This window comes from Sorex fumeus, unplaced genomic scaffold (assembly GCF_029834395.1).
Source record: "Sorex fumeus unplaced genomic scaffold, SorFum_2.1 ptg000038l, whole genome shotgun sequence".
Taxonomy (NCBI): Eukaryota; Metazoa; Chordata; class Mammalia; order Eulipotyphla; family Soricidae; genus Sorex; species Sorex fumeus.
This window is the reverse complement of record NW_026606095.1, coordinates 6488445-6514379: the sequence shown is the minus strand read 5'-3', so window position 1 is coordinate 6514379 and position 25935 is coordinate 6488445. Positions and strand designations below refer to the sequence as shown.

At 39.6% G+C, this 25935-nt stretch overlaps 1 protein-coding gene across 1 annotated transcript in view; it reads left to right on the top strand.

Moving 5' to 3' along the window:
- PCSK5 (proprotein convertase subtilisin/kexin type 5) overlaps positions 1 to 25935 on the top strand; it is a 482296-nt gene that overhangs the window by 245640 nt on the left and 210721 nt on the right. Inside the window, exon 10 of the mRNA XM_056118773.1 lies at positions 10760 to 10863. Within this exon, the coding sequence (XP_055974748.1) occupies positions 10760 to 10863 (104 nt within the window). The remainder of the gene's footprint in view (positions 1 to 10759; positions 10864 to 25935) is intronic.

The following is a 25935-nucleotide window of genomic DNA, read 5'->3' as shown; positions in this document are numbered from 1 at the left end:
AAACGCCCAGTGTATCAAGCAGAAATAAAACAAGGAAAATTCCTAAAGAAGAACTGTTGAGCTTGTTTTTGAAGGCTTGTGCCTAGTGTGAGCAAATGGTAGAATGGAACATGAGAGGAGAGGGATGTTGATTAGAGGAAGATTCTGATGTTCCTTATACACTGGCATAAATGATTTGTATTTAACTGACTGCCCTCATGAATGGTAAAATAATTTCATATTGCATCAGCAGAACTCTTTCAGAACAACTTATATGTTCAAAATTTGAACCAGTCTCCGCCTCTCTGAAGCCACTGGGGTATACAGAAATGCATACAGGTTTGTGAAGTATATCAAGATTTAAAAGAGAAAATAGGGGCTGGAGCAGTAGCACAGTGGGTAGGGCGTTTGCCTTGCACGCTGCCGACCCGGGTTCAATTCCCAGCATCCCAGATGGTCCCCCAAGCACCACCAGGAGTAATTCCTGAGTGCAGAGCCAGGAGTAACCCCTGTGCATCGCCAGGTATGACCCAAAAACACAAAGAGAGAGAGAGAGAGAGAGAGAGAGAGAGAGAGAGAGAGAGAGAATAGTAGGTTGGTCAATTCTCATTCTTTTCTGTTTTGTTTCATTTGTTGATCTCCCAACGGTGCTGAACCAGCAGAACCAGGGATTATACCCTGGATTTGTACATGGCATACATGCACTCCAACCCTTAGAGCTATCAGCCTGACCCCCACATTCTTATGTAATCATTTCTTAATCGGGGCTGCTGCTGCAGCCACACATGTGCATTCAGGTAAAAAGAGGAAAGGCAGAGGGTGGAGGATTAGGCAGTGAGTGCAATGTGCTTAGTATTGCATTAAATTATGATACGAATTATATTAATATTACATCTTATATCTTAATATATGATTATATGGTATAGAATATTATATAATACCAATTATATTTTATTAGTAAGAAATCTAACCCATGTGCACCCCTCACTTCTAAGACATCTGAGAAATCATGATCTTGCTATTGCCACAGATAGAAAAGGAGAGATAATGGGAAAGAAAATTGGGTTCATGGAGAGATAGTACAATGGATAAAGCACTTGCCTTGCATGCAGACAATTCAGGTTCAGTCCCCACCATCGTCCCCCAAACACTGTTAGGAATTATTCTTGAGCACAGAGCCAGGAATAAACTCTGAGTACCACTGGCTGTGACTCCAAAACATAATATAAAATAAAAGGAAAAGAAAAAGAAAACAAAATTGGAATAGGGCCTCAGCACATGTTTTGCATTCGGGAGTTTGATTTCAGCATCCTATGGTCGCCTGAACACTCTTGATCCCCAGTCTTGAACAGGGACCCTGAGTAACTCTTGAGCACTATTAGATATTCCCCTAAAGCAAACCAAAAATGGGAATTTAACCCTTTTTCCTGCCATAATTTCTGAGTGTCAAGACTCTGAAAATATAGACAGAAAAAAATACTAAAGTTAATTGTGGGCTGTCTGGAAAATAAAAAGAAAGAATTTTTCTAATGAGAACTACATTTTAGTTCACAAATAGATTGGGTCTGTGGTGATTTCCATAGTGTAGTGGTTATCACATTTACCTCATGCAAATATGTTGGTCTTTAATTCAAGACATGGGAAAACAGGGCTGTAGTTTTTGTGCGTTTTTATTCTTTACTCCTTTGCCTTCTTTTCGATAACTAGCCTATTGTATTTCCTTACCAAAAAGTATGTACAAGAAAGTTATAAGAAGTTCTTTAAGTTAAAAGAAGTTCCTTCCCTTTTCTCATCACATCAATCATAAGGCTATTTGAAATATTCTCCAAAATTTTTGTAATAGAGTTCTGTTCATTCTGATTGATCTTTTTCTCATGAGTGTGTACACATGTGGAGTATGTATTTTTAAAAATTGTTGTTGCTATTAATGATTATTATAAAGACCGTTGAGAATGGACATAGTAGATCCAGGATTTCTAACATTGAATAACATTTACTTAAACGTCTAGATTCGTCAGTTATAAGTGACTTTCATTAAAATTAAAGATGTCCTGGAAGTAAGGCACTTGCCTTTCATGTGGCTGACCCCAGTTTGATCTCCAGCATGGTCCCCAAGGTATTTCGAGGAATAACCCCTGAGCATCACCAGGTGTGCTTTAACCACATCCACCCAAAAGTTAAATATGACCATTGAAAATCATTTCCTGCAAACATATTTCTTCAAGGAACTAGTCAAGTAGTATAGGGGATAGGACACTTACCTTGCATATGGCTGATGTGGGTTTGATCCCCAGAACTGCATAGGATCCCCTGAGAAGAGACAAGAGATCACTGAACACAGAGCCAGGAGTAAGCCCCGAATACTATGGGTGTGATTTAACCCTCTCCCACTACTTCTTGAAGCATGTGAAAAGCCTGGTCTTAATATATAACAGGAAATAAACAGAGAAAAATGCTTTATTTTAGGCTAATGGTAACAGAGAGTAGAACAATTTTTTTTTTCTACTTATTTGCTGAGATTGCTAAAACCAGGTCTTTTTGTGTGTGTGTGCTTTTTGGTTCACACCTGGTGATGCACAGGGGACCATATGGGATGCTGGGAATCAAACCCAGGTCGGCCACGTGCAAGGCAAACGCCCTACCCTCTGTGCTATCACTGTAGCCCTAAAACCAGGTCTTTTTGACAAATCTTAGTAGCATTATTATTTCACTAAACTGAAATATATCAAGGTGTTTGGCACACTATTCTGTTTTTCTTACATAAATTTTGTGGTACTGAGAGCAAAGCACTTGCCTTGCAAACAGCCTACCAAGGTTTTATCCCCAACCTCACATGGTGCCCCTGAGCCTTGCCAGGAGTGATCCCTGAGCAGAGAGTCAGGAGTAAGCCCTGATCACCACCAGGTGTGGCACAAAAACAAATGAAAAAAGGGTCATCACATAATAGGATAAATTCAGAGTGGGTTTTTTGAGTGGGTTTTCTGCCATGACAGATTGATTGTTCATTACAATAAACGATGACTATTGTCTTTGCAAGCAAGCCAGTCCATGTCTAGTACTTTAGACTCATTACCTCAAATTCTTACACTGCCCTGCAGAAGAAGAAGCATAGTCTCTGTGTTTTAACTGAGAGTTACTGTGTCACAGAGAGTCAGTCAGCTATTAGGCAGGTTCCAGAATTACAAGGAGCAGATCATGACTGGTCCCAAATATTCCTTCCTCTAAAGCCCAGTGGTTTATACACTGTTTATCAGGTGATTCAAGGTTATGTTTGCTATTTTGAGAGCAAGATTAAGTAAGAACTAGAATTAATAGGGATAACAGTGACTTCCTGCAGGACTAAGTGAATTATCTTTTGATCGTGTACTTACTCTTGCCGTGTGCTGCACAAACAGGCAGAAAAGAGAAAGTGAGTAATTATGCTCCCTCCTCTTTCCCAGACTTGGACTTCTCATAGCTTAACTGAGATGCAAGTAGGGAGGAAACTTGAATGTTGAGTTTAGCCTACTTTAGGTGTTTCTAGAGCTGGGAGACCAAAAGACAAGTGATTTAGATTATTTTTTTAAGCCCAGGTATTTATTTATTTATTTATTTTTAATTTTTATTAATGAGACACCATGAGGTACAGTTGTAGATTTACAAATTTTGTGCTTGGGTTTCAATTATACAATGATCAAATACCCATCCCTCCACCAGTGCCCATTTCCCACCACCACAGATCCCGGTATCCCTCCCACCCCCCATCCACCCGGCCCCACCCTGCCTCTATGGCAGGGCATTCCCCTCTGTTCTTGCTCTCCTTTTGGGTGTTGTGGTTTGCAAAAGAGGCATTGAGTGGCAGTGATTTAGATTTAGAGTCTTAAGTTGTAGGCTGAAAAAGAGACCTACATTTTTTTTTTCATTTTTATTCGTGAAACACCATGAGATACAGTTGTAGACTTACAAATTTTTGTGCTTGGGTTTCAGTTATACAATGATCAAATACCCATCCCTCCACCAGTGCCCATTCCCCACCACCACTGATCCCAGTACTCCTCCCACCACCACCCCCCATCTCCCCATCCCACCCCACCCCTGTAGCAGGACATTTTCTTTTGTTCTCTCTCTCCTTTTGGGTGCTGTGGCTTGCAAAAGAAGCATTTAGTGGCAATCATGTTCTGTCTATAGTCTACTTTCAGTATGCATCTGTCATCTTGGGAGGATCCTCCCGACACCTTTACTTGGTGCTCACCTCTCTATCTGAGCTGCCTTCTCCCCCAGCATATGCGGCTGGCCTCCAAGCCATCAAGTGAACCTCCTGGTACTTATCTCGGCTATTCCTGGGTGTTAGTCTCTCATTTTGTTACTTTATATCCCCCAAATGAACTCAATCTTTCTATGTCTGTCCCTCTCTTTCTGACTCATTTCACTTAGCATGATACATACTTTCCATGTAGTACCACTTGTATGTAAATTTCATGACTTCATCTTTTCTAACAGCTGCATAGTACTCCATTGTGTAGATGTACCAAAGTTTCTTTAACTAGTCATTTGTTCTCGGGCACTTTGGGTTTTTCCAGATTTTTGCTATTGTGAATAGTGCAATGAACATAGAAGTGCAAATGTCATTTCAACTGTTTTTTTTTTACCTTTAGAATGGTCACAATTATAGTTTCAGGAAATGGTCTCAGTTGTCAGAGAAAAGAGATCATATGAAAAGACTTGGAGCAATGTTCGATATCGTGACTTATAGACACAAGTTAGTAGACCTTCCTGTGAGTTTTTTTCTATTAAATTTTGCTTTATAAGATTATATTTGGCTAAGAATTTCAAGAAAATGGTTACTGAGTTTGTATACAAAGTACCATTTATTTTACAAGACTGAAGAAAAGCTAATTTATGTCTTTTAGGTGTAAAGACAAATCCTGCAGAAAAGCACACCTGTCTTTTTTGGACTCTATTTAGATAGAGAAGTTTTGTACCTTTAGTTTGAACTAAATTTAGCAAGCCAGTGAGTAGTTAGTTTCATCAGCGAGTGAAACCAAGTTGGCTTGCGGGATTCCAGACAAAATTTTTCTTCCTCTTGCTTGAGTTCAGGTTTTTATAGGTCATAACTTAATATCCTAGGAATAATACAATACACACAGTCACATTTCTGATAATTAATTGTATTTTCTGTCATATTACAACTCTTATTTTAGTTGTGGAGCTTTTGAATTATTATAGAACACAAAACAAAACAATTGAACTCTTATTAGGGAGTATTAGTGCAATGCCATGAACAGTTGGAGACTCCTTTCGACATATGCAGTACCTGACAAGGAAGATTGGTTTCGCCTTTAATTCTGGAGTCACTGTTGGCGTGCACTGGCTCCAATCAGAGTAATGACTCTCCCTGTTGCAGCAGACCTTAAGCACTTTCTGCTTCATCTTCATTGTTCTGGCTCACAATGGATCTCGCTGACTAATTTAACATCTATATAATCACATTAATTTTCCGGCTACTTGTTTCTAATTTGTCTTACACAATCTCAAGAAACACGTAAGGAGACTGATCTTGTCTTGTATTTCTTTTTTTTTAACACTAGTTAATACATTAGATAGTTGGACAATTACTGGCTGGTCATGCTTTTTGCCCAGTGGTCTAATCACATGTTGTTCATCATTGCTTTAGACTGAATCACTCTTTTAACAGAGATTGCCCTTGTTAGAAAACAGTTTTCATGGATGGGTTTGCTAGAGCTCTTCTTGCCATTCTGTTTCTCTAAGAAGATGTGGGTCTGTTGTTCTCTTTTTTAGCTGCCCCTAAACTGCTTGTGATGTTACATCCACTTGGGAATTAGGGGAGAAAGCTTAATTTTTCTCTCTCTATTCAACAAATGCAAGTGACTCTGTCACTCCATTGTTTCGTGTTTTGTTTTGGTTTTGGTGGGGCTTCTCAAGCAGTGCCCAGGAGGCTGAGGGGCTTCTTCCTGGATTTTCTGCTGTCCTCACTTTGAGGGTTAGGGAGCTTCTGAGTACCAGGAATCAGCTCTGCGGAGGCATCCACAGGTCTATCCAAAGATGCTTATGGGACCAGGTGATGCCTTGGATTGAACCTAGGATTGGCTACATGCATGGCACGTACCTTAATTCCTATCTCCCCAGCTCCCCAAATTGTTTGTTGTTTTTCCAGACCAACAAGTCCAGATTCATTTCATACATTCACTCATATGCAAAATCATCAAGGGAAACTCTTGGAGGGCACACTTTTCTGTTTGTTTATTCTTTAAATTTAAGTGCTAGCATTTACATTTAGAAGTCAAAAACGGAAGCACTGCACAGACTGTCTCACTTCTCGTAAACCTACTTTGGGGCACAGAAAATATATAAATACATGGAATCTCGGAGGGGGAGGGCAAATCTAATGTAAATACCAGCTAACGGTGATAGTGTTGTTAATGATCTTGTTTTTGTAGCTGAAAGTGTTTAGGTTGGGGCTCCGTTCAGGTTCTCTGACTAGAGGAGAGTCCTCAAAAGACCACAAGCCATGTCAGTGTGTGTTCATGTTGGGCAAAGTTTGACAACCTGTTAACAATAGTATTCAAAAATCATATAACAGTGTGGTTATGCATGAGACATCATAAACAGCATTAAGAATAGCATGATTTTCCTAGTTGGCTGTTTTTCTGCTTCATCTTGATAGAGTATGAAAAGGCTAGGTCTTTGGAGTCTACAAAGCAAATTCAGTCTCAAGAATTTCCTGTAGCAAGCAAGATTCAGCCTGTCGAGATAGACAGTGCAGGTACAAAAACTGTGTGTGACCATAAAGATGAAGATGTGACATAGCACACATGACTCCTGAGCCATTTATCAGAGGGGTCACCTGATAAATCTCCGTATGTCCATTTCATCTTTGTGGGATCCCACTAAACAGAGATTAATAGTGTTCAGCCTAGTGCAGCTGATTGGAACAATGGGGACTGCCACTCCCTGGGTCTAGTTTCTGTATGTAACTCAAAACTTCAGTTGTCTTCTGTGAAATGGGCTTATAACCTTGCCTTTATGATATACTGGAGGATTAGAAAAAAATAATGATATACATACAACTTGCAGTGCCTGAACATGACCACATGCTCACTAAATGTTGGTTATTAATTTTTTTTAATTAAAACATGAAGAATGGCAAGAGAGAGAGACAGACAGACAGACAGAGAGTACAGGAGTCCAGATGCTTGCCTTGCACAAGACCAGCACTGGTTCAGTCCTCGGCAGCACATTCTATCTCCTCCTCCTTGCACAGCCAGGAGACAGGAGCCCAAGGATTGGCTCCTTGCAAGGAAATAAGCCCTGAGCACCACTGGATGTGGTCTTAAGAAACAAAAAATATATATAATAAAATGATTCAAAACATCATAACAGGAAAAGGATATGTGTGCTAGACTCCCTCCAAATTTGTGGGGTCTTTATGTCATTTTATTTATGTGGGGAGTAGGGCCACATCCAGCAGTGCTCAGTTGCTTACTTCAGACTCTGTGCTCAGGAATCACTCTACCAGGCTCAGGGGGTCATATGGGGTGCCAGGGATTGAACCTGGGTCATCAGTGTGCAAGACAAATGCCCCACCTGCTGTACTGTCGCTCCAGTCCCTCTTGTATGTTTTATTGCTTTGAAAGATCATAACGAACTAGCAGCCTTTTGCAGGCATTTTCTAAATGTTTCCCTCTTAGCCTATCTTGCAGGTTAAGGGTACTGGTCAATAATTCAGAGCTCCTTATGATTTCTGAGGCTACCAGACCACTCAGAAACTCATACACTCAGGGCAGAGAAACTGCTCTTGTTCTCCAAGTCTGATGGACTTTTGACTTTGCTATGGTTGTTCTCCCAAAGCTTGAATGTGCAGACGGACATTCTGTTCTTGGAGGGGAGAAGAGTATCTCAGTTTTCAAAGGCCAGTGGAGTCAGGGTTCTTGGTAATTGGCACAAAGTTGAGATATTTTTGGTGGGGGCATGTCATTTAATATTTTGGGGGTGGGATGGTATCTCCTATATTCCCTTTGTGGACTATGAAGTTCCTGGCACAGGGTATTTGGTCCTTGCTTCTCTTTTCTTTTTTCACTGTACATAGTTTACCATGTCTACATCATCCCTATGAACATGAGTACAAATAGATTACAAAATGTCAAACTTCCCCATATATAAAATTCTTCTCTGGATACTAGCAAATTATCCTTTGACTTTCTGATTCCCTCTATCTCCCATAGGTAACAATACCACAGCTTCAAAGCCCTTGGTTTCCCCTATTACCTTTCCTACTTTGTTTTGGTGAAATCGGGGAAATTGGGAAATTAAATCTTATTTTTTGAAGTCATGCATTATCAAATATCACAGTAAAATTATTGGAATGCATCTTTTCCACATGTAGCTCCAATTTCCTGAAGCTGATTTCTTCTTTCTAATTACAAACACTCCAAGAAGAACTCATTTTTGCAACTCAGCATGAGACACGTTAACTCATGTCTTCAGGCGCAGTTGAATGCAGGAAGCTTTCTGAACCTATCTGAATAAAGTTCCTTAAGTTATGAAATAAGTGTTTCCTGTTCTGGTATTAAAATTAAGCTTTTAGTGCCAAGGAGCACCAAGGAATGGTTTCCCAAGGGTTGAATATTATGCTTGCTATTTCTGAAGCAATCTCACCCAGATCATAGGTAATGTGGAAAGCTTGTTTTTGTTTTTGTTTTTTTTTCCACTAGAGGATAATGTGTAAAACAAAACTTGAACATTTTAATTATTATAAATGTTCTTTTAAAATTACTGAGGTGAAAAAAATATGATCATTAGGATGGTTTAGATATAATTACCAAATCCAAATTATGCTTTTTTCATAGTTTGATGTTGCTAATGAAAAATTTAAAACCTCTGTGTTTAATGAGAGGAGCGGCCTTACCATATATGATTAGCATGTCTTTTTAATGGAAGTTCTACTGTAGATGTTATCGCCACTCACACTGAGAAAGTGAAAGATTGCTTTCACATCTTGCCTGAGCTGGAGCTTCTAGAACACTAGCATTTGCCAAGAGCCAACCTTCCTAATTCTGAAATTTTCCTAGGGCAGTAATATCAATCTTTTATTTATAATCTGCGGGCAAAACAAAGGTATAACCAACTACTTTGTGCATTTCTCTCCCCGTCTTCACCTCTCAAGCCACCACATAGTAGGTGAGTCATCACATTCATCAAAATGATGTACTGACCGCCTCCTTATTGGCTGTGAAGCCCCTGGAACCAAGTTGGAGACTTGGTCTTACTTTGATTCCGTTGGTACAGTAAAGGGGAAGCGATGTGAAGCATGCACATCCTAAGGAAAATTAAGACCTTGACATAGGGATTTCGATACATAAGAGGTAGAGAAGGAGGAGTAGAATCTGAGTGTGCAGTCCATTCGCCTTTGGGTGTCATCTTCCATAAACATTCGATGGAATGGGAAAGTGAAATCCAGAGGGTAGCAATGGCAGTTCCATTAGTGAAAATTAGGAACAATGAAGATGCCAGCTTTCTTTGTGCAGAGGAATTACCAGTATTACCCCTAGGCGTATGAGGAGGCACAGGGCTGCTGCATGCCCCTGTCTGTCATTTCTCAAGGAAGGTAGTGAGTCACTGTCCCCTATCCAACTGTTCTGGCGCATCTACGGCGTATCCACTCCTAGAATGAAAGTGGTGGCTGAGAACCAGACAAGTAACTCTACAAGCTCCATGATACTGCGTGTCTCTCAGTTAATTGAAAGATCCCCATCCCTACCATTCAAACCGTTGAAAAAGTAGTCTAATTACAATTGCATGCTCCCACTGAATCAAATGTATATATGCTTTGAGAGAGAACAAGTCTATGAATATGAACTGAATTTCTTTTTCTGTGTTGTTTATGATTGTTCATCTCCAGTGAAAGTACTCCTGCTTAATATTTTCTTTGTGCTCTTCAGTACTAATAACAACAAGGAGTGGATATCCTTTAGTTTATTATAATAACTGCTGACTTAAAACTAAGAATATCCCCGCTGCTATCTGTGCCTTTGAGTTCAGTTGTGGGCTCTGTACCATATCCCCTTCCTTGGAGAACACAGAAAATGTGAAAATTGGTTTGAGATCAGACTATTTCCCCTATCCCACCCAACATGCAGAATGCTAAACATTTCTGAGTTCTTTGTTAAATTACAAATCAGTTGCCAGGCTAGACAACCAAACAAGGAATGTTCCCAATGCCTTCAGTTTTCACTTGAGCGTATTATAATTTTTCAGTGATAATACAAGTTTTTACTAAAAAAAAAAAAAAAAAAAAGGACAGCAGGACCAGAATTGGCATTCATTTTGTTTAGGAAGCAACTGGAAATTCTCCGGGTAGGGCGTTCGCCTTACAAGCGGCCAACATGGCCGACCCGAGTTCGATTCCTCCGCCCCTCTCGGAGAGCCCGGCAAGCTACCGAGAGTATTCGATATGCCAGACACAGTAACAACAAAGTCTCCAATGGAGACGTTACTGGGCCCGCTCGAGCAAATCGACGATCAACGGGAGGGCCTTTACCTTACCTCACTGAGTAATATCACATCATTTCTTACATGTAAGGTTACCTTTTCTGCCACCTGTAGACGATAGCCACTACTCCACACGGAGGACAAAAGTGGCCAAGTTTGTCCCCAATCCAAATTGCTGACCCTTTGTTTTTCGTACTTTGCCAGTTTGCTTTCGCTTTTTGAATTTGCTTGTGACTCTGCTTCCCCCATCTTTTTTTTTTGGTACAATGATTCTTGCCTTGTCTTTCCCCAGTCCGTTTCTGACCTGGAGAGATGTGCAGCATGTTATTGTCAGGACTTCCCGTGCAGGACATTTGAACGCTAATGACTGGAAAACCAATGCTGCTGGTTTTAAGGGTGAGAATTTCTTTCCTATTCTGTCACAGGCAAAACATTTTTATATCCCCCCCCCTTTTTAAAGGGAGAGCAGGAAGTATTACCCCTCCAAAGAAACTAGAAATTTTGTGCAAACACATGTAGCCCTTGATATGTAAGTAAACAGCAAACACTTAAAAAAAAATGAGCAGGACATATAAAGCAGATTTCCTTGACTTTCCACATTATAGGTCAGTTTCACAGAAGATTCCAAGTCTAGTTAGCCTATGGGTTCCTAATTTATCCACTGCTTACTGCCATTGATATCTGAGTGGCATTTGTCACTGTATCTTAAACCCCTCCTCCCTTCCACCATGCAAACAACTTGTCTGTCTGGTTGACTTGAGTCTACTAATAATAATAGCTAGTCCCTGTGTTTAGGAAATCTTTGTTTGTTTTAAAACTCCCATGACTAGAGAAACAGGCATAATTTTAATGTACCTTTCTATAAATTAGAAGTTCTTACAAAGCCATATAATATACAGCCTTCATACAATTGTATACAATATAAACTAAGTCCTAACTCTTTCCCATGGCTGATGAGGGTTATAGTTCCATTAAACTAATTTATTAACAGTAGTCTTTTGTATGTTGGCACAGATAGCCCATGTTGTAAGCAAGCAGATCATTATATAGAGTAGGTAACAGATTTCCTGAAGTTTAATGTATTTACTCATTTCAGATTACCATAATTTCAACCAATTAATTAGTTAACAGAAAAATTACTTTTGGGTCTTATCTGCAGACTTAAATTTACTCCCCAAAATATCTGTATCACCCTATATCCCCTTCAAAATAAAATAGTATTCCACAGTATATTGAGTCTCTGTTTAAAAATTGGAATTCTCAGCGCCAACAAAGTAATAGTGAGGCTAGGGCGATTGCCGTACCTGCAACAAACCCCAGTTCTGTCCCTAGTACCACATATCGTCCTTCAGGCACTGCTGGAGTGATCTTGAGCACAGAGTCAGGAGAAATTCCTGAGCACTGCTGGGTATCCACCTACACACCACACACACACCACAATAAAAGAATTTGAAATTCTGTTCCTCACATCAATGGGTAACATACTGAATAATTCTATGCAAGTTGTAGAATCTTTCTGGCTCCTATCTCCCCCAGCTTAAACATTTTAAAATTTGAATCATGTTGTCAATATGTGTTATCTTACATATAATTATAATGTATATTTAGTGAATTATAGCAAGGTATGCAGATTTTCATGCTGGAAATGTGTGTTTATTAAAAAAAATTGCAAGTAGCTTATTCTATTTTTATGATTAGCCAAAATCTGTGATTATATGTCCAAGTAGTCAGTACCATATAAAATAACTATTTGATTAATATGTTCATGGAAGACTTTACTTCATTTTTAGGAGGAAAAAAATCTGTCTAGTTCAAAGTATCATCTAATCCTTTCCATGTTTGTACACTATATATTGCAGCAGTTTTCAGTGATGTTTAAGTCTAAAAAAAATTGCAGCTACCTAATTAGAATAAGTTAGTTTTTTTTTCTGAAGCCCAAATGAAAACACTTGATCTCTAAATAACAATTATTATTTAGTAATTGCAACAAAAGTATTTGAAATTTCAGTTGTTCTAGAAAGTCAGGGGTGTAATTTCCATTAGATATGTTTCATTTTGATTAGTTTTCACATACTCCCAGCTCCTTTTCTCTCTGTGAACTAGGAGCTGGGAATGGGAAGAGAAGGGAAAGGACCAAAGCATAACTTGGCTGGCTTGGTGCTGCTGTGAACTTCTTATTAGAAGTCTCTCAGACCAAGTACATTGACCTCTATGAAGCTGCGGAATCAACTTCAGCCCAAAGAAAAGTCCTAGTTTTACTCATTTCTCTTTTGCAAACTGAAAAAGAGCAAATGGTCCTAATAAAAAACACATCTCTTTTGAAGAGCTCTGTTGGTTTTGGAGCAGGGGGAAACAGGATTTAGTCTCCATGGCCAGATCCAAACGTGAGGGGCTGCACTCCCATCTCTGGCAAGGAGGGAAGAGCGTTTTACTCTTGCACGTGGCAATATTTAGTATGATATTTCACTCTTCTCTTAGATTGCTGCCAAGAGTAACAATTAAAGTTCACTTTTTTTGTAGATGAATTACCCAGAACTGTCTGACTCCCGGTGGAATTGTTGTGCAATTTGGTCAATGGCAAACCCCATATTTCATCTACACATGATCATAATAAGAATTTTTCTTAAGTTATTTTCTTCCCTACTCCAAACATTACCATACCCTCCCAAGTGTCCTACAAATAAGTGATTCAGGCACTGAGTTAGCAGGAGAAGCAATGTGATTTGCAGAAGAATGCAGGTCTCTAGCACTGAATCAGGGTCACTAGAACTGAAGCAGGGTAGGTAGGTTGACTGTTTACAAAATAAGGAACAAAATGTAGCTAATGCTTAGAATAATCCTTGTAAGCAGTTGATGCAACAAGAGCTCAGCAAGCGCTCATATTTTGAAATGACGTCAGCCAGCTTTTTTGGGCTTTGCTTAGTAAGAACACATGGTCAAACATTTCTCTTCAAGAGAAAACGGATGTTGCCGTTCTCTCCAGACAGAAGCATGTAACCAGGTGCCTTCTTTCTTCCCACGCAACTGGAACCTTACCCTGAAAGAGGTGTATGACCGAAACACCTGTACTTCCAGAGGCTTGCATTTGTGCTGTGATGTTGAGCGATTTAACTAGTCTGCAGAGCAGTTAAAAACAAGACAAAAAAAGCAAGCAGCCAGGAGAATAAGTTTGCAAATTAGACCATCACGGTGCTCTTCTGCAAACAAATGTCAGTGTCAGCATCAAAATGTAGTCCTCAGGTAAAGCAGCAGCTCAGAGTAGCCACCAAACTGATGGGGGGTTGGGATGGGGGACACCAGCATCAGCCTTGATTGGCTGTCACTGGGAACTTCAAAGAAGTCAATGCCCACTTGCCAAACACATTTCTCACCAAACCCTGACAAGTCCTTACACCTCTTCAGAATAGCCTTCCGCAGTTCGTGTAAGCAGATAACTGAGCCAGATATGTTATGAACCAGGTTGGTCTGTGCCTCTTCTCAGGGCTGACTTGATCCAGACTTACCTGCTCATATTAAAAATCTAGAAATTAGAAGCACCTGCTACCTTCCTGCTGACTGGCATGAACAGGTTCTTGTCCAGGCAAGCAGGTGGCTTTTGAAAATTAAAATAATCAACTCACTACTGACTCATGTTTGAGTTTCTCTGAAAGTAGGCGTGCCCCAGAGTTGTAGACAGAGGAGGTGGATACAGATACCTTTCCCCTCCTTTCTCTAGACTCTCGTAAATCGGAACACTGTAAATGATTCTGTAGGGAATATCACCAAGTGATTTTCCAAAGATGGAAACCAGGGCCAGAAAGGGAAGAATGAGACTTAGGCTCTTGCCTTAAAGGCCTTACATGTAGATTTGATCGCTGGCACCACATATGGTCCCCCTAAGCACAGAGCCAGGAGCACTACTGGGTATGTCCCCCCCCCCATACAAAACAAAACAAAACAAAAAAATGGAAGCCACTCAGCAACGTTTTGATGCTAATAGTACCTTCATTTTTAGAAATCTTAATTGAGTTAAGATTATTCTGTTCTGCTGCTTCTTTAATAGTAATTTTTATGGTATACTTAAAATTCTTGCAGCAAATCCATTTTTGCAAAATAAAAAATGTATATACATGTGTACACACACACACATGCACACACTGCACACACATCCATACATCCACACAGACACCTATGGAAACTGACTAAACAAAGTTTTGGTTATTTTGTGAACAACACTAGCTAATTTTCAGGCACCTTTTGAGTTTAAAACTCCTCCAGAGATTATTTCTTTAAAAATAAAGTGGAGAGTGAGACTGTGGGGAGGCAAGAGATAGTTCATCTGACTTTTCTCATTCTTTGCATGTTCCATGGCCAGGCTTGGTCTCTGGCATCCCAGGGTCCTCTGAGCACCGCCAGGAGAGACCCTCAAGCATAGTGCCAAACATTTTCCCTGAGCACCACTGGTATAGCCCAAAACCTAATAAAATTAAGTAAAATAAATAGAATAAGTATCATGTGCTTATGAAAGAATGCACTTGAGATTATACATTAGAATGGAAAAATATATTATGATATGAGACAGATGAAGTGATATGATATTTGCCACTCTGGTACTAAGATCCAACTAAGATATTGTTAGTCAGTATCTTACTAGTGACCAATATTTGCAATGCTAGGACATGACTTATGCATTGGGGTTGGGTTTTCTTTTTTTGTTTGTTTATTTCTTTCTTCCTTGAACAATTCCCTTTTGTCTTGTGAAAAAATATCCTTTAAAAAAAAAACAAACAAACAATGTTCCCTGCTTGTTCCTTAAAATGTACAAATTGACTGTAGAAGTAAGGGCTTTACCATCCAGCGTTTTTTGTTGTTGTTTGGAATTGTTTTTTGGAGGGGTACGGTGGGGGAGCTGTGTCCATGAAATTGCATTTGTTCTCTTCATTTCTTTGTGTACAAATATTTCCTGAGCACCTTCATCAAGCCAGACCAGTCATCATAAAATACACCCCAAAATTGGGAATGCAACTGTCAGTGACCCAGTGACATACTCTGTTCTGTTCAAGCTATGCTAAGGAAATGGGAATTTGTCCTGTGCCCCTCAGTAAAGCCCAGCCTGCTATGCTTATAACAGTCTTGTCTGTTTTTTTGTTTGGGGGCCACACCCAGGGGTGTTTAGGTGTCACTCCTGGCTCTGTACTCAGAGATCATTCCTGGCGGGCTCAGGGAACTGTATGGAGTGCGAAGGATTGAACTGGGGTCATTCGCATGCAAGGCAAGCACCCTGCCCACTGTAGTGTTGCTCAGTTCGTAACAGTCTTATAATGCTTCTCACATTAGCCCAAATGCAGCCTAACTTCAGTAGTAGAAGACAAGGTCAAGAACACATTGTGGCAAGAGCTGGACTTAAGCATCTTGACCAGCTCCTTGTGCACGTATGTGGCCGTAGAGGACTTTAGTTCTAGAATCCATGGCTTGTCTCATTTCAGGGAGAATTCTGCTCTTTTTATTGTCATCACCTCCATTCTGCTTGAAAGAGAATCTGCCACCCTCTCTTTCCCCACGTGCCTGGATTTTGCCAGCTGAGTCTGTCCCTGGCATCCCACCCCCACCCCCGTCCTTATCTCTGGTTTACAGTTATAATGATAATTGAATGCATGCAACATTGGTGCTTTAGGGTTTTTTTTCCCCCCAAAGAATCTGTACTTGGATTATATTACTGTATACAGCTAAACTCTCTTAAATCTAGGAACAGGAATAGTCATCAGATAATAAATTAGGACCTTCTGTCATCTTTACTAGGCGAAAGAATGAAAAAAATGTCATTGACAATCAAAAATGACAGCTAAGTGAGCGGGGTTACCACGCCTTCCATTTCACTGCCCTCCCAGACTATGTAAGTCTCTTTTCTTCTACCAGCATGTTGCTGAAACCTCCCCCCCCTCCCCACTCACTCCTTCTTTGACCACAACTAAACCACTAGATTTTTTTTTTTAATTTCTAACTGATTTCCCATCACGGAGGAAACGATTGACAGTCTAACATGACTTTTTGGCCTCCGAGGTCTTAACGTTTAATAACCTTTATTACTTTTAATTGCCATTATTTTATTTCCACTGCTAGGGCTGGTAATTTTAAGATGTACCAATATATTTTTTAATTCCTACCTGCCTTGCTTTCGGTCTGTAACACATATTTAGAGGAATTATAAGTGCTAAAACCATTAAGCATGCCATGTGTTGGAATGAAACGGAAGGTTTTGAAATGTGGGGGACTTTTTTAAGTATAAAAAATGATATCTGATGTGTTGTCATATGAAAGAGTACTTTATTATTTCGATGTGCACATAATATCTCATCTTTGCCACCCAGCATGCAGATGTGATGTTGGTACTGATGATTATAGCTACATAATGGCCCTTAATTGGTAATCTGCACATCATGTATTTGAAGAAAGGTCAGAGTGAAATGTGATTCATCTGGTCAATGGCAGAGGTAGTATTAGAATCAGATGCTTGATTCTACCCCCTTTGCAGAAATAAGGCATTTAGCTCTCTCATACTATATAAGAACAGGAATGATAAATGCATCTGATTCAATCTAATGAAATTTACTCACCAAAACATCCTCCTGATTCTTTCAAAATTCTAGTCTTTAAACCATTGCACTTTGTGAATGCACATTCATTTGATATGTATCCATTTAAAATCTCGCATTCTTGGGGCTGGAGTGATAGTACAGCATGTATGGTGCTCTCCCTGCACACAGCCAACTCAGGTTTATTCGTGGCACCCCATATGGTCCCCAGAGCCCTGCCAGGAATAATCCGTGAACACAAAGCCAGGAGTAAGCCCTGAGAACCATCAGGTGTGGCTCCAAAACCAAAAATAGCAAAATAAAATCTAGCATTCTTTATATACACTTGTGTCTATGAGTTAAACTTTTTATTATTTCTTAATTTTATTCCATTAATCTTTATGAATAAAATGATGGGAAGTATATAGCATTTAGAAGTTTACCTTTATGTACTCTTTAGTAACTCTCTCCTAGTTACCTAAACATCTTTTTGAAAACAGTAATATTAATCCTCCATCGGCAAACCCTACTTGCCAGTTACTGACCCACATATCCAAAATTTTGACTGTCACATCAGTGTTCAGTTCATGCCACAAGAGATGTAGGTTTAAAAGTATTTCCTGCAAAGCAAATTAGCCCAAAGGATATTAGCACCTAACTTTGGCACTTGAGATCCTGAGCTCATTACTGTCACTGTATGGCCCCCGCACAGCTGGCAGTACTCTGGTGGCCCCCGAGTATCCCTGGGAGTGACCCCCCAGACCCCTGAATACTAGTTGAGCAGCGCCCGCCCCTCTCACCAACAAACACACACACACACACACACACACACACACACACACACACACACACACCATTAAAAATATAATAATAATCCTATAAATGAAAAGTTTGGTTGTTTTTTTCATGCTAGTTTTTGACTGATGGTAGAATTAGGCTTGCTAAATTTTGGAACCCTTTTGTTTTGTTTTTATCTCTACATACACAAGTTTTACAGTTCATGTGGTTTCACACTTCAAGTCTGTCTTCAAATATAATTAAAATATGATTCCATTATGTATATGACTATTATCTGTATGGCAGATATAATTAGTTAATTAAGAGGATTATGTTTGGAGTCGTTTTGTGGTTTTTGCCATGATCTTAAGAGCCTTTAATTCTACAGAGTCTGTTATTGATATTTTCTTTGTCCTTTTAGGAAACAAATTAAAGTTTTGTCTTCTGTTTTTTTTAAATGTGGGTAACTAATCACCAAACATAATGAAAAAGCTGGCTTGAATGGAAATGCTTTAAAATCGAAAAATACCAAACATAAAGATTCTTAAACATGTATTTGGATACATCACAGATGTCTACTCCCTGAAGTTGGGATAAAAGAAGAGATCAGTGCTATATATTAAAATGCTGTTTTACTGTTGAAATTAATTAAAGTAGCTTGAATTGGCTAGAGAAAATATATTATGAGCTTTATAATAAAATTATCGCTAAATCTTTACTTTTATCTCATAATTACATATAAATAATTTTATTGTAGGTCTAACACAACTGTCTTTAATTCTGTTTTGAATACTAGTCTTAGTCTTTAATATTAACTTGACTTCAACCAACTGAAATATTGCTTCAGCATGGGGACTAGTAACAGAACTCCCGAGCTAACAGTAGCTGTCAACATTCTGTTGACTCTTAGGTCCTTTATATATAATATTAAAGCTGTGAGTATAAAATATGGTTTTAAACATATGCAAAAGTTTTTCCACTTTGTGTAATCACCTGATGAAACTAGATTTCACAAATCTAATGCTGCTAGACTTTTTTGTTTTTAAAACTCTTCTTTCAGTATATACAAATCTGACCTCCATAGTAGTAGCAAACCTTGTAATTTATTAGAACAGCTGATGTTTTCAGCAAAGATAAAATAATGAAGCCGAAACCAGGAATTACGGAGAATGATCAACCAGGGACATTGCACATTTCAACCCAGAAATGTGTTGTGACTAGAAAGTAATGAAACGGATTTTTTTGAATTATCAATAATTGCTTTTGGAGTCTATTCCAATGAGATACCCAGGAAGGCTTTAAATCAAAACAATCTTATCAACACACACACACACACACACACACACACACACAACACACACGCACACACACGAACACATTACACAGACTTTTATTTGTTTCTTGTTTAATTGGTTTTTGGTCACAGCCAGCAATGCTCAGGAGTTACTCCTGGCTCTGCACACAGGAATTACTCTTGGCAATGCTTGTGGGACCATATAGGACACCAGGGACCGAACTGGAGTCAGCTGTGTGCGAGGAAACTCCCTACCCACTGTACTGTCACTCCAGCTCCTACACAAGCTTTTAAAAGTCAGCAGTTTCTTATGTGAGACTTTATATCTCTGTTTTTATTGGCGTTGGACTAAATTGACCACTTTATTGAAAAAAGAGGGAATCCAAGGTCCTCTGATATTCCCACCCTCCCCTGTGGTCCCAGGGGCTTGGTTTCAGGCTTAGGGTGATCAACCCTCGTAGAGGCTAGAGAGGGGCTCCAGAACAATTCTGGGGCATACTGGGGCCTTGGTCTCACATGTCCACCCAGAGTAGATGGTGAGATCCCACTCACTCTCTCAGTGTTGAAGCTCATCCAAGGCAATGGGCCAAGCTCTGACATTTTTCTTATTTTTATAGAGTGTTTTCTCTAACTTAGGATATTGTTGTCATTTGTCAATGATTTTAACTGATTCTGGATAAAGGGTTAACCTTATTTGTCTTATTATCTTTCATGACTACTTGGATTCCAGTACACAGAAAATGGGCTTTAAAACATTACAAATTGAAGTCAATTAATCATCAATGTATTTTTTAATTTTATATAAATAACCTGAGTTAAAAGCATAAATAGAGTATAGAAATACAAAGTATGATGAACTGATAGAAAGTGTTTAAGAGCTTTAGAGTTACTAAAAGTTAGGGAACTAAAACTTATCTGAAACAGGTGTTATTTTTTTACAAATTTTTAATAATAAATTGGTTTTCTTATAACATAAAGTACATATCTCTATAGTATAGTAAGTGACAATTATGAATTAAATTTAGACTTAATGGCACAAAGCAATTGGTGGGGTGGCAGTAAGAACAAGATTTAATGGGAGAAAATTCCAGAAAGGGTTAACAGAAGAAGTCCATAAAGAGGTGAATGAATAAACAAAATGTGGTATATCCCTATGATCAAGCCATTCCTTAGAACAAAAAGAAACAAACTACAGATAAACTCCGAAACATTTCAAATGGAAATGTGTTGAGTGAAAATAGCCAGATGAAAAACTGCATAGTGGGTGTGACTACCAAGGTGCCAGAAGTAGAGGGACATGGGGAGAGGTAACCCATTCCTTTGAGCCTAAAGTTTTCATTAACAACTCCTACATACCTGGGATTTTCTGCAGATTCATTCACTTATCCGAGCCTGTGGAGAGCAGCCACAAGTATGGCCATGATTGAGTTCTGGAGGTTTTAGGCCCCACATAATCTCATTAATGGCCATGATTCACAGACTCAACAATAAATATTTCGGAAGAGAGCATAGAACCATGCCGCACCGGGCTGTTTCATCTGGAGCAACCTGGGGGGGGGCGGGGGGTAGCTGAGTTCCCACCCCTAAGGACCCGGCAGCTGAAAACCTACAGAACTCAACCACAGCCATGCTCATGACCGCTCTCTGCACCCTTGGATGAGCCTCACCCATGAGTGAATCTATTCCTGGACCACTGCTAGACATCTCATACTTTACACATTGATATACCAAGAGTAGCATACCACATACAGTGGGATTTAAAGTAGAAGGCAATCAGTCTTAGGGGCAAATTTATACACACACACCCCCACACACACACGCAAACACACACACACGCTTATGTAGCACACAAGGCTCAACCTTTAACATGTTACTAATCTCTTATTGACTTAATGGCTTAATGACTCCTGGGTAAAATACAACAATCTTCACACACTTTCCTCTAAGAAAAAATTTTTGGATTGTTTTTTTCAGTGGATTATTCCTAGTTCTGCCTTGGGGGCAGGGTTTGGGATTTGGAATGAAAACGTTCAAAATATGGTGGTGGGAAAGTGTAATGGTGGTGGGATTGGTGTTCAAATATTAAACATTATCAATTATTGTGAACAACTTTATAAAAAAATAAAACTTAAGAAAAGGAAACAGTCCATAGTATATGATACCATTGATATAAAAATATAGAAATTATAGTTAATCTATAGTGACTTAATGCAGATTTCATTGGTTGCTAGAGTCAGGAGTAGGTTTGAAATAGGAAGGAGTTTTAGAAGATTTTGAATAGTTCCAGAAGAAATAGCACTGTAGCACTGTCTTCCCATTGTTCATCTATTTGCTCGAGCAGGCACCAGTAACGTCTCCATTTTGAGACTTTTTGTTACTGTTTTTTGGCATATCAAATATACCACAGGGACCTTGCCAGGCTCTGCCGTGCGGGTGGTATACTCTCAGTAGCTTGCCAGGCTCTCCAAGAGGGACAGAGAATCGAACCCGTGTTGGCCATGTGCAAGGCAAATGCCCTACCTACTGTGCTATCATTCCAACCCTCCAGAAGAGATAAAGGAGAGTATTTATAAAATACTCTCAATATCATCTAAAAGGGGGATGAAGTGTGACCTAGTGTCTGAAACAGTTCTTATTTTTTTCTTTTAAATTTTATTATATTATTATTTTACACATGGGCCACATCAGAAACTTTTTTTTTCCAGTAGTCACGGTCACGGTCCTCCCGTTGTTCATCGATTTGCTCAAGCGGGCCCAGTAACATCTCCATCGTGAGACTTGTTGTTACTGTGTTTGGCATATCGAATACGTCATGGGGAGCTTGGCAAGCTTTGCCGTGCAGGCGAAATACTCTCAGTAGCTTGCCGGGCTTTCCAAGAGGGGCAGAGGAATCGAGTTCCGGTAGGCCATGTTGGCTGCGTGCAAGGCAAACACCCTACCGCTGTGCTATCGCTCCAGCCCTTTTCCAGTAGTATAACATTTATTTCATCATTTCAGTCAAATTACATTTTTTTTAAACTTACAAATTTTTGTGCTTGGTTTTCAGTTATACAATGATCAAGTACCCATCCCTCCACCAGCGCCCATCCTCCACCACCATGGGTCCCAGCATCCATCCCACCCCCGATCTCCCCCATCCCACCCTGCCTCTGTGGCAGGGCATTCCCCTTTGTTCTCTCTCTCCTTTTGGGTGTTGTGGTTTGCAAAAGAGGCATTGAGTGGCAATCATGTTTGGTCTATAGTCTACTTTCAGCATGCTTCTCCCACCCTGGGAGGATCCTCCCAACACCCTTTATTTGGTGGTTCCTTCTCTATCTGAGCTGCCTTTTCCCCTAGCATGTGTGGCTGGACTCCAAGTCATGGAGCAAAATTCCTAGTACTTATCTTGGCCACTCCTGGGTGTTAGTCTCCCATTTTGTTACTTTATGTTCCCCAGATGAATGCAGTCTTTTTGTGTCTATCCTGAAACAGTTTTTAGATGCATTATTTGCTTTGTTTTTGAGGTTTTCTTAATCCACATCTATCTCCTCTTGATTATAGCTAGTATAACTTTCATTTAAATATTTTTTTATTCTTGGGAAAGGAACTTGGGTTTGGAGGTGGTTTAGGGACAATCAGGGTGTGGAGGAAAATCGTGGACACTTCCCTGTGCAGGGTAGACTGGCCATGGGGGGGTCAGGAGGACACACGAACTTTGTGCTTCAATGCCAGAAAGTTAAACACTATGGGTGACTCTGTTACATCAACTATAATATTCTTTTTATGAAATAAAATGATAAAAATTGGCGATTTTATAATTGCTGAGGCAATAGAGTCATAATAGTATTAATGCTTAGGTTATTGATATATACAAAGAGAATGTGAAATTTAAACCAGATGGCAGAAGTAATGGCCAGGCAAGGAAGAAGAGAGAACCCCCAATGTGTGAAGAGAAATAGGTGAGGAAAAATAATTCAAAAGAAACGGAGAGCATCATGATCATGATCCTAATCCTAGAGTTAGACATTCTCATTTGATTTTAAAGAACATTCTGGAGCTACTGCCATTATTTGGAAAAGTGAGGTAGATAATAGTAATAGTTGGTTTCAATTTCTAGGCTGATTATCAGGAAGCCTTACTTTTTAGACTAATGGTGGAAATCTATTGGTATTTAGGTAGTCCTGCATAATGACCATATTAGAAATTCATCGCTAACGTGGATAAAACTTCTGCAGTGATCATTTTATATTGTCTTAGTGTGCAATTGTCTATTTCTGACCTTGGTACTCTGACATTCAGCAAAATTTTCTATCATCTTTTTGCCTTCCTCTAAATGAAGAGAGTTATAGAGTTGGTATATATAATCATCTTTGTTCAATTCTTTTTTTTTAAAAAAAAAAAAGAAAGAAAGAAATGCCTTTTGAAATGGCTTTTTAATAAACCCAGGGCAAAAAGGTGTGCTGACAGAATTGCTTCTTAGAAACCGCCAGGCCAGAAATTATACTTGGATTAGCCTCCACCAATTTCCTTCGGCTGGCCTTTTTACTGGTTGTCGTTGTTCACCATGACCTTCATAAAGTCACCTAACTTCCCAATACTTGAATTTTCATCGTATATAGTTATATGTCTTCCACGTATTTGTAGAGATTCAGAAGAAGCCAAGTAATATAATTCTACTTGGCTTTTTCAGCTTCTGTAAGACTTATGCAGGTAGAATGACATTTTATTTATTAATGAGCTTTGTTAAGCTTTACAGTATTTATTTTCTGGGCCTTGAAGAAAAGTTAGAATCATCTCTAGTTTCAGGAAATTGTGGGTTTTTTTCCCCGACTGGGTCATACTCAGGGATGTTTGGGGCCAGTCCCAGTGGGACTCCGTAGAGTGATTAAGCCCAGGAACCCTCCATAGAAAGCAAATGTTCCAGTTCTCCATAAAATGTTTTTATTGAAATAACATTGCATTATAGAGTGTATGAGTTTTTAGGGTGTATGAGATATATACTCAGTGTAAGGTAAAAGGTAAAGGTAAAGGCCCTCCCGTTGATCGTCGATTTGCTCGAGCGGGCCCAGTAACGTCTCCATTGGAGACTTTGTTGTTACTGTGTCTGGCATATCGAATACTCTCGGTAGCTTGCCGGGCTCTCCAGTGTATACCATTATAAATCAATTCATGTTATATTATCACGGCAGAGCCTGGCAAGCTCTTCGTGGTGTATTCAATATGCCCTAAACAGTAACAATAGCAGGTCTCAGTCCCCTGACCCTAAAAGATGGCAGCGTTGGGAAAAACAAGTAAGGAGAGGCTGCTAACATGTCAGGGCTGGGACAAATGGGGACATTACTGGTGCCCGCTCGAGTAAATTGATGAACAACGTGATGACGGTGATACAGTCATGTTATATTATATTTACTGCATCTGTCTGTGTTACAGTATATTGACCACAGAAAGTCTTAGCTCCATCCTACACCATAGCATAGATTCCTTTTACCCAGTTTGCCCAAACCCCCTCACCCTTCCTTTCTGGTAGCCAGTAATTTGGTCTGATAGTATAAAAGTCTATTTTTGTTTTATTCAGTTGTTTGTTTTTCAGCATTCCACATGAGTGGAATCATATGGCTTCTATTTTTCTCTTTCTGACTTTTCTCAGTGTAATTCTCTTTCCCACACCTTTCCTGATAGCAGAGGAATACTCTGTCATGTCTCTACCATACTTTCTTTGTCCAATCCTTTGTCACGGGCACTTAGATTGTATCAACAAGGCCAGAGGCTAGAGTGCATATACTTTTTAGATACTGTGCAGAATAGTTTTGTCTAGGAACTTGGCTTCCTTTCCTGTTTTACCCTCAGAATTAACTACAGAGCCAAGACCAGAGCTGTGTATCCAGCTTTGTACCAGAGCTCAGTGCTGTGCATCTTAGAATAGCACTGAATTCTAACCACGTGTGATTAAAGAATCTGTGAAGAGATTTATTTTTTTTGAAAAAGGCAAGAAATGTCAATGACTGTATGAAAGAACTGTTATACTTGGCTGCCCAAGTTATTAACTCTAGAAGGAAGGCAGTCTGAAGAGTTGGGTGGAATCTGAAATCCAGCCTTCGATCCTTTCCTGTATTTTCCACTGCAAGATTACGTCTGCCTTAAAGAAAGAGGCAGTCTGCTCTCAGTCCCCTCTGTTTCCTGGAGGCAAGTCCATTCATGGAATGCCAGTGCACTTTCTGCCACCTTTAACAAAGGCGTGGTTAACTTAAAGGTGTCCCTCCAACAAGAGTTTTTTTTTCATGTTAAATGTCACCTTTTGCTTCAGCCTTTGTATTCATAGTATCTCTATGAGCAAAGTAGCTCAGGATTATTAGAGTAAAATCAAGTTTTCCAAATTAGTTATTATCTTACCACCATTTTTTTAAATTTTATTGAATCACCATGAGATATAGTTACAAGTTTTCATGTTTGGATTATAGTCACACAATGACCAAACACCCATCCCTCCACCAGTGCACATTCCTCACCATCAATATCCCCGGTATAGCCCCCCCACTTTCCCACCCTCCCCCTGCCTGCCTCCATGGCAGACAATATTCCCCATAATCTCTCTCTACTTTTGGGCATTATGGTTTGCAATACAGACAATGAGAGGTTATCATGTTTATCCTTTATCTACTTTCAGCACACTTCTCCCATCCTGACCAGTTCCTCCAGCCATCATTTTCTTAGTGATCCCTTCTCTTTTCCAGCTGCCTTCTCCCCTTTGCTCATGAGGCAGACTTCCATCTATGGAGCAATCTATCTGTCCCATGTATCCTTAGGTGTCAGCCTCATGTTATGTTGTTTTATACTCCACAAATGAGTGCAGTCCTTCTGTGTCTGTCC